The sequence below is a fragment of the Alligator sinensis genome, unplaced genomic scaffold (assembly GCF_000455745.1).
Source record: "Alligator sinensis unplaced genomic scaffold, ASM45574v1 scaffold663_1, whole genome shotgun sequence".
NCBI lineage: Eukaryota > Metazoa > Chordata > Crocodylia > Alligatoridae > Alligator > Alligator sinensis.
The window spans coordinates 143,099-152,871 of NW_005842205.1; the positions used below are offsets into that span (position 1 = coordinate 143,099).

A 9,773-nucleotide genomic window follows, 5' to 3' on the forward strand; every position below is an offset into this window, starting at 1 on the left:
CCGGCGCTTCTCCAGCGGGTGCCGCCCCACAGATTTCAAGCAGAGCCATCGCCAGTTTTGGGGTCAGGGAGGAGTTTCAGCCCACGGCCAGATGGGAGCGGCCCCGGCAACCGCCTTCCCGTAGCCGGGGCTGTGGGGATCTGTCTTGACAACCTTTCCTAGAAGCAGGTGCCAGGTCCCTGTTGTGTCGGGGTTGGCGGGATGGGATGCTTTGGATAGGGGCAATCCTGCCTCGGGCGGGGGTTGGACGATGTCGGCATTTCTCCACGACCCAAAAGTGGGTCTCGAGAGTATATGAAAGGGTCACGGACAAACCTGAGAAAAGGATCCTCCTTTAAAGGAGGAAAACGTGGGGTTTCCCCTTGCAGGCTGGCAGAGTTGCAGCCTGCCAGGAGCTGCTGGGGCCTCCCCCTTCCCCACGCGCTGGGGTGAGGGCAGCGGGTCAGGGCTGAGGGGCACTGGTCCGGGACCAGCCCTCGATGTTTGCAGATGGGTCCTGGTACAACAAAGGCTGAGGCCCGCTGCACTAGACAACCTCGAGGTCCCTCCAGGGTGGCTGTTCTAGGAGTCCATGAAAACTTTCCAACCAAGGGTCTTTCTGAGTCCTTTGCAGCAGAACGGCTCTATTAAATACCCCCCCACCCCCAGTCAAAAACCAAGTGGAAACTAAGAGGTGGCCTTTTCTGAGAGGTGCCTTGAGTCTAACAAGGTTGGGAACCACTAGCCTAGCTCTTTGCGGTCCCTCTGGTCAGGCATGCTGCCGGGACACCCTCACTGGCACTGCACCAGGGAGCTCAGGAAGGAAAGTGTGGGGGGCCTCCAGAGCAAAGTTAACAGATTAGCTCACCTGCTGCTTTGCTGCTGCCTGTGCTAGAAATAGTGCGAGTGGAAAGGGGGAACGTTTAGACTAGTCCCCCTTTGCTCCATAGCTGCGCTTCCAGCCTTCTCTTGCCTCCTCTGCTTCTGAGAATCTATAATCTAGGGATTGGAGGTATAACCTGTTCAATAGCTGAAGCCATCAGACCTCAGTCTAGAAATAAGGTGAATGTTTTTAACATGGTCATAAAGGATCATTTGGATTCCTCAAGTCATAACTGGATGTCTTGCTGAAACCAATACTCTCATTCAGCTATAAGTGCCTGCTCCTCAGGGATCCATGAGTGTAATATATGGCCTGTGTTGTGCAGATGGTCATGCTAGGTGATCAAAGAGTCCCTTTGGCCTTAAAATCAATGAATCTATTTCTTTTCTGTTTAAACTGTTGTATTATATCAATGTATTCGCTCTTTTTCACTCTTTGTATCTCATATTTTTACCAGCTGTGGCTTGGGAGATTAAAAATGATTTTTCTTTATTGTTTCAGATTGATGTACAGTTATACATTATGTCCTTTCTCTCACCCCAAGACCTGTGCCACTTGGGAAGTACAAACCAATATTGGAGGCTAGCTGTACAAGATCCATTGCTATGGCGATATTTTCTCTTGAGGGATCTCCCATCTTGGTCTTCTGTTGACTGGAAGTCAATCCCAGATGTGGAAATCTTTAATAGAGCCTTTTCTGAGATAAATGATAATACACTCTATGACTACATGGCAATGTAAGTGTCATAGTTTCAATGAATGTGTCTTAATACTGTAAAACTAAATTACTCTGATTTTGTACCAAGCACTTACAACTCTGCCAAGCCCCAAGAATACATTGCTTGAATCTTGAAATGTTTTTATGGATCAAATCTAATTTATTTTTTTGGAAAGTTAGCTTCCACATTCTAAGCTAGTGTATCTAAGCATGTATATTTTACATCCCTGTTCATTCTAAAATGTCTCAAAGAAGCTTGTAAATCATGCATATAAAAGACTACATAAATGGTGTCACCCTAACAGTGCTACCCAGTAAACGTTGAGGGAGGAGAAGACTGGCACGAACCACTACTTTTACTAAAAGTACTATGGGATCCTTAACATAGGGTAAATGTAACTTTAGTTTTTATGAAATTTATTGTAATTAACCCGAGTACAATAAATTGTATGGCATTCTGTCCATACGTAGCCAAAAACTACCTGAAAAGGTTATTAATATTATAAAGTTGGGTACTCAAAAATGGGCCATTAGGCTTTGCTTTGCTTTTAAAATGTTATTTAATTTTATTTATTTAATGTCCTTTTCTAACTTCCTGCATCCAGGCTCTGAGCTGAAAAACAAATTAGTTATTTCTCCTGGCTGCTTGTGTGGAGCTTTGCCCACAGACCCTAGATTCTTCACAAACATAAATTAATCTTCACAATACCTCTCCTGTATGACAATATCCTCATTTTGGAGTTAGTAAATGAAGCCCTAAAGTGTCATTTAATTTGGTATGGCTGATTTAAGGCACCTAGTGACTGAGGTTTTCAGAGGATTTAGCATTTATGTGTTAAAATCAGCGATACAGTTGGGTACAGAAGAGCATTCAATTAATGACAACCCATAAAAAATGAAGTGCAAGTGATTTGTGTAGCATCATGTGGAAGACCTGTGGCAGAGGCAAGGACAGAATCCAGTTCTCCAGGGTGTCATTGTAGCTGCCTTGGCCACAAGATGATTAATCAGTTCCTGCAATCCTCTGCTTTACTATACAGTACTTCCATTTTCTACAGCAAATGAAGTTTGTTGCCTGGTGAGCTCTAGTCTCCTTTACAGCATTGGTTGATCTCCAGAACAGGTCCATCATATGTGCTGAATGAGGCAGGTGTTATACAGAAAAGTATCATGTTTTTATGCAGTTAGTATCATAATGAATATGCAAAGGCACCCAGTTTACTTGACCTTAGTTCTGATATATAACTTGGTTGCAACCTTATCGTTTTAACCTTTTTTTAGATGTATTTTTCTAACTGTTAATAAAAAAAGTTGAAAAAAAAGTCCACCACATAGGTATGTGTTAATTCCAAGCATGGCATCATCCAGGTCTGGATATTCAGGCCCACAGCATAGACCAATAGACTAACTAGTGGTAGTAGCAAGTGTTAATTCAACAGATGGATCAAAGACTAGAGGGGAGTGAGATGTATGGTTTGTCTGTGGGTTTTGCAGCTATGTAATAAAAACACAGGAATATGGAGAATGAAGAATGCAAGAATTGCGTCGGTCTTTCATCAGTCCCATGGGACGCCCATGCCCACTACGGGACAGGGAAGTCCGGGTGAGGGTGATCCCCTGCCCTCCATTGATGCTGACTTCGTGAAGGAACATCTTGAGAAGCTGGATACCTTCAAGTCAGCCGGCCCTGACAATCTTCACCCCAGGGTACTATGTCTTCAATGACATTGTGTGACCCTAGTGATAGCAGGCTTGCCCAGGCAAGGGTCAGCCCCTGGCATACTGAGCATGTGTGCTCCATGCAGGAATGTGCAGTTTTGGGTGTCTGTAATGGTGGGGTACAATGGTAGAGTTGCTGGTTCTGCAGGGTCTTTTGTCTTTCAAATGCTGGGTTCTTGTCTCTGTTCCTGGGTGAGGTCCGTGGTTCCTGGATGAATCAATGCGAGGTGATGGACTGCTTGTTACAGGCCATTCAGTACAGGCCTGCTACCATTGTATTGCAATCATTCCCAATCACTCTCATTCATCCAGGAACCAATTTATATGGGAGGGGTTCGTGACTCATACAGTTGCGACACAGGGAATGCCCAGGCATAGGACACAAGATGGAAACTTGACATACAAAATGGCAACTTGACATTACTTTGGTTCCCTTACAAACACAGGCCTAAACCATACACTATCCATATGAAAGAATAAAAATCAATACAAAATGATAATAATACAATATACAAAAGTAAGAATCAACACAAAACTAATAATAATACAATATAAAACAGTGGATATCCAAAACCAAAACTTGCTACCAAAATAAAAATGTTAAAGCTTATCCTAAGTCTGAGCTCGCTCATGCTTGTCTATAGGGAATAGAGAGGGAGAGAAAGAAAATCCATTAATAATTGGGGAAGGGAAGGGAATGCATATCTATCATATATATATATATATCATATATCATGTACTCTCAAGCAAATCCTGCTGGCTTGCATCCATAGATGCTTCTCAAGCAAATCCCGGGACGTCATTCTCCCCTTGTACTCGGCCTTAGTGAGGCCGCAGCTGGAGTACTGCGTCCAGTTTTGAGCTCCACAATTCAAAAAGGATGTGGAGAAGCTTGAGAGAGTCCAGAGAAGAGCCATGCGCATGATCAGAGGTCAGGGAAGCAGACCCTACGATGACAGGCTGAGAGCCCTGGGGCTCTTTAGCCTGGAAAAGCGCAGGCTCGGGTGATCTGATGGCCACCTATAAGTTTATCAGGGGTGACCACCAGTATCTGGGGGAACATTTGTTCACCAGAGCGCCCCAAGGGATGACGAGGTCGAATGGTCATAAATTACTACAAGACCGTTTCAGGCTGGACATAAGGAAGAACTTCTTTACTGTCCGAGCCCCCAAGGTCTGGAACAGCCTGCCGCCGGAGGTGGTTCAAGCGCCTACATTGAACACCTTCAAGAGCAAACTGGATGCTTATCTTGCTGGGATCCTATGACCCCAGCTGACTTCCTGCCCTTTGGGCAGGGGGCTGGACTCGATGATCTTCCGAGGTCTCTTCCAGCCCTAATGTCTATGAAATATATGAAAGATTTGGTTTTACGTTCTGATGGGGATTGTGGTCTAGCATGCAAAAGCCCTTCTTCTCCTTTACTCTCAGCTAGCTCCTGGGCCCAGCCCTTTTTCCCTTCTGTCTTTATATTCCGTCTCTTGTCTCTGGATCTATTGATTCCCTTACTCTTCTACTGCTCTGCACCATCTCCACTCTACCCCTCCAGGGCCCTACATTCCCAGTTCTCCTGAATCACTATCTAGGCCCTTAAACACCAACATTTCTTACTTGAATGAGGCTTCTTATTCTCTTGCTAGGTAACCACTGGCTTTTTAACTGCTCTCAGACACTACTGACTTGTGCTTGAGTTAACCAGCAGATGACGCCATTTGATTAATATCTCTTCTGTATTTTGTGTTTAATTTCTAGTTCCGTCTATTTTACACAGATACAGAAAGAGCTGTCAGCAGATGAGGAGAAGTCTGAAATCAAACCGCCCCAAGTATAGAGCTGTGACTTCCTTTTTGCAGTCACTCGTCACACAGGCAGAGCCTCGCTTTGCCATGTTTGGACCAGGTTTAGAGGAGTTGGATGAATCCTTGGTGGTAAAGATGATGACTTGCCCAGAGACGTTGCTAATAGCAGATTTGCCTCTAAGACAAATTCACGGTAATGCTGTTTTTCTTCAAAACCTTTCCTACAAAAGTAAAGATGTGTTTGGGGTCTCTTTTATAGCCCTCGTTAAAACTAAATGCATTTGTGTTAAACCAGAATTGCTTTTTCTCTTTGACTTCTTGGAGGAATTAAATGAGGGGCATGTGTGCACAACACTTTGAACTGAGCTAACTACTTTTGCAGTGCTTTAATTGTGTCAGTATTTGCATGCCTTGGCAGCGTATTGTGCATTAATTTCAGCCGTTGTAGGAAATTCAGCATCGTAATGTGCCTTAAATGACTTGGGGCACAGCAAACTAAAACTCCTCTGACGTGTTTTAGTTTGTTGCCCTATAGCTGTGGAACGAAGCTTGGGGCTCCATGCAGCTCACGGGCTCTGCCAGAAGCCCCAGAGGCAGCCTGGCAACAGCTTGGGAAGGCAGGCTCCACCCAAGAGAGGGAAACAAACAAACGAAAAAAAAAGTAGCGAGCCTGATTCCTCCCCCCGCACTGGAGCCTACCTGCCTGAGCTGCGTGGGGACCCAGTGCTTCCCGCTGTGGTACCCCCTGGGACTGCCCCAGGTGGGTGCCTGCAGGCGGGTGCCACGAGGGCAGGGGGGCCCACCGCTGCCGCGGAAGGAAGCACCAGCCCCCTGCCCTGCGGCCCAGGGACCACTCTGCCTGCCGGCAGCTCACCCTCCCATCCCTGCCGCCAGAGAGGCAGGTAAGTCAGTATGTGCACACAACGGGGGTTTTATCAGCCCTAAATTGAAGTGGTGTTTTTAAAAACCCACTGCTTCAATTTAGGGCCCCTGTTTCATCTACACACGCCCGAGGATGCCAGATTATGGATCAGTCTGGACAGTAGTTAGGTGATGGACTACATGGTTTTTAAAGCAAAAATGCAGGAGTGCAAAAAAAAAAATCACATGGATGAAGGACCTGATTTTCCACTGTACTGTCCTACATAAAACTACAGGAGATACGAGATTAGCCATAAAAGAGCAATTCCTGAAGAGGGATTCAATGATTAACAAACAGGAAAAACATTCACAAGCAGTTGCTTTAAACATCTTTCATTTATCTTTATTCCAAATCAGAATACAGTACAACTTGATTGGAAACCAGTGCTACTTATTTAATCATAACTGAATTGGGGTCTAAGCTAAACTTTTAGATAACACATGAAAATGTGTGTTTATAGTACTGTTCCCCTTTCTTTCTTGTGTCTTGATGATTGCATCTTGCCTTAAATTAAACAGAGGCTTTTCAGAGACCCTTTCTGCATGCATGTTTTTAGAATAGGCAACAGATCCAGACCATGATGGGGAGTTTGTGGTGCTACTGCCATAAAGCAGTCTAATGACAATTTACCTTGTGTATTAGAAATTGATGATAGTGTCACTCAGTTTCTTACCTCAATACTGAATTAAATTCACACCAGCAACTCTGTATGATCAACTTAGTGTATATTTAAAATTCCATTCTGAAGTAACAAATGTATTTTGTTGTAATAGACATACATACATGTTTAGTTGTATTTATAACTCTGATAGAATTTTCAGCCTTGGCTTTGCTGTCTGTTACTGAATATTTTGATTCCTTATCTTCATCTTTGCCCTCATAGGGATTGGATCAGGAATCAGTTTTTATTTTAATAACAATCAGAAATTCAACATTCTGACATTGTATTCGACAACCAGGTAAGGTTTGTTCTTTACAAAAAATAGCATTGACTTTTCTCAGGTATTTCTGCTTTTCCTCTTGATCTTAGCAATTGATGTTGCTTGGATGTCCAGGTTCCAGATTCTTTTTGTAATGGAAACATCTTTGGTAAAAACATCAACTGCATTTGCACAATCTAATTTATCTTACCTGAAAACTGTGTGGATAAAATGTCAGGCCTTGTTTTCCAAACCTACCCCAAAGAAGCGTCAGCCACTATGGGCCTGCATGAGTTGATCGCTAGAAAATGATATTTAGAGGTTTGGTTTTGGGAATTGGCTTGTAGGTAATGTAGACATTGCATTAGAACAATGATCCAGGGGAATGCAAGGGTTAATTGATTTCCAAAAGCCTGTTTGTGACAGTTTCCTTTAAGGCCCACTGTGTCTGAAGCCAGCAAACACGTAGGCTTGAAAATTGAAGGCGTACCACACTGTTCCACAACAAGAGATAAGGTGGCATTGGGTCACAGTGCCAACTGCAGAGTCCTTGGGACTTCCAGCTTTGGTGAAAGAAGACTGGTAAATACATAAATTAAGATTTGTGTGCATATGATGGGTTTGTGAAACAAAGGAATATGCTGGCAGGACAGAAAGTGGACAGTATGATGAGCACAGGGAGATCAATCCATGATGCTCAGAGATGAAGAGTTATCAGAGGAGAGAGAAAACAAAACGAGGGATTTCAGAGCAGCAAAGGGTTCCTGAAAGGGGAGCCCAAGGCCACCAAGGACAGAGGGTGCACAGCCAGGCAGGTCACCCACCCCAATGGCTGGGCGGGGGGCTCAGCCCTGGGCCTCCAGGCTGCTGACATCTGACATTCAAGAGAGAACCTCAGAATGAAGCTCACATACTGGCCAGATGTACCTTCCCTCTGTGACAGCTCTAGGACTGTTAGATATAGAATCGGGAGCAGGGGGTTAGTTGTGTTTGCCTTGCCTGCTTTATTCTTATCTGCTATCACTGTGTAGCAATAAAATTCACTTCTAATTGAATGGAGAGGTTGTGGTAGGTCTGAGGGTTTGGGTCCTCCTGGAACAAGGTATCTGGGTCATAAATCCAGTGTAAACAGAATCATGTGTGAGGCTAAATGTGAGCACCTTTTTGAAACTCTTTCCAAACCCATCCAGGGCTGTGTTTTGCGAAATGGGCAATCAAATTTTGAGGATGAAATTGCTCTACATATTTTAGCTATTGCCCTCTCCCTTCATTATGTTTTATGTGCTCCAAGCTTCAGCCTTCCTAATGTTCTTCCAAAGCAAACTGGGCACTTTGTTTAGATGTTTTTCTGTCTTTCAGCGTGGAAAGAAAAAGAGCAAGAAGAGAACAAACAGTTACAGTCAATAAGATGTTCTACCAAGAGAGCAGCATTGAGGGGAATCATCAGGCAGTTCATTATAATGTAATTGCCCAAGTTAAAAAGGTGTGCGAAGTAGTTGATGGATTCATCTATGTTGCTAATGCAGAAGCTAATAAAAGTAAGGAATATTTTAACTGTATTGACTCTTTTGTGAATGTTTAAGATGCCACTAGTATAAGAGAATTTATACCTGAACAGTTAGATTCTGGAAATGTCGTTCACTTGGAGTGCAGCAGAGTATACTAATTGTCATGAAGGATTGTAAAATCTTGGCTTCAGTGGAGTTTGTAAGAGTTCTTCTGAAACCACACAAAGGAAAGCTACTGAATCTGCTGGACAGTTGAGGAAATAAATTCTACAAAGACACTAATGAGGAAACTATATGGTTTTGTTACAGTATAAAAACAAAAAGAGTCAGTTACTCTTTTGTGTAAATAATTCAGCATGCTGCTTTAAGTCTGAGTGAAAGATCAGACCAAATTAGATGAGGACTTAAAAAGGTCAAACAGAAGAACTGTTTGTTAATGGGTTGTCTTAAGGGAGTATAAGAGTGATGTTGTAGCCATGATCCTCTAGAAATTATGTAAGAGGCAAGGATTTTCTTAGAGTGATATCTTTCATTAGATCAACTAGCATTGTTTTAAGGGCACTGTTCATTATGTAATGTTTGATAAAATTGTATTTCAATATGTACATTAGAAGAAATTATTAAATATCTAATTTTTCATTGTCTGGCAGTATGCTGGCATCTTGTTTTGGTGAAGTATTCTGAGGTTCTTTTTTCTGTTTGCTTTCCTAACAGAAGAATACAATTTAATTCTCTGATCTAATCTTAAGTAGTTCTGTATTTCTGATTTACCAGTTCATCAAAGGGAGGTTGATATTCAGTGCATTTGATTTGTGATGTATAATCTAACAAGTTTCTCTAATATGAATCTTTCAGTTTGTTCCTAGCAGCTAATTTACTTTTTAGACAACATAGAACTATAATGAAGTCATGTGTCCTGAATATTCTAATATTATAAAAGCCTTAATCTGTCTGTCTGTATGTCCATAACACTTTATTCCCATTCTGATTGGCTGACAAACAGCCAATCAGAGTGTGAAGAAGCAGTTAGACAGGAGGTGGCAGCACAGCAGAGCACCGCCATGATGGCAGGGACACAGGGGATGGAGGTGGGAGCCCTGTTCCCTGGAGGCGGCAACAACGGAGTGGATGGAACCTGCCCTGCTCCCTGCAGCTGGTGACAGTGGACCAGAGGGGAGGGCCAAAGCCGCTGGAGCTGGCCTCGCCCCCCCTCCCATTGTGGCCGCCTGCAGGACCGATGTGGTAGCTGTGGGAGGAGGAGTGAGCCCGAGCTGGGGGAGAAGCTGGCCTGCTACTGCGGAGGGGGAGCAGCGGGCCCAGGCCGACG

At 43.6% G+C, this 9,773-nt stretch overlaps 1 protein-coding gene across 4 annotated transcripts in view; it reads left to right on the forward strand.

Moving 5' to 3' along the window:
• Positions 1-9,773, forward strand: part of FBXO4 (F-box protein 4) — a 15,699-nt gene that overhangs the window by 1,005 nt on the left and 4,921 nt on the right. The window contains exons 1-5 of one of the 4 annotated variants that reach the window (XM_025207708.1): positions 152-168; positions 1,364-1,599; positions 5,069-5,289; positions 6,902-6,977; positions 8,298-8,476. In XM_025207708.1, the coding sequence (XP_025063493.1) occupies positions 1,385-1,599; positions 5,069-5,289; positions 6,902-6,977; positions 8,298-8,476 (691 nt within the window). In that variant the 5' untranslated portion in view covers positions 152-168; positions 1,364-1,384. Of the gene's footprint in view, positions 1-151; positions 169-1,363; positions 1,600-5,049; positions 5,290-6,901; positions 6,978-8,297; positions 8,477-9,773 lie in introns of those variants that run through there. The other 3 variants (XM_025207709.1, XM_025207707.1, XM_025207710.1) reach the window with 3 other exon arrangements.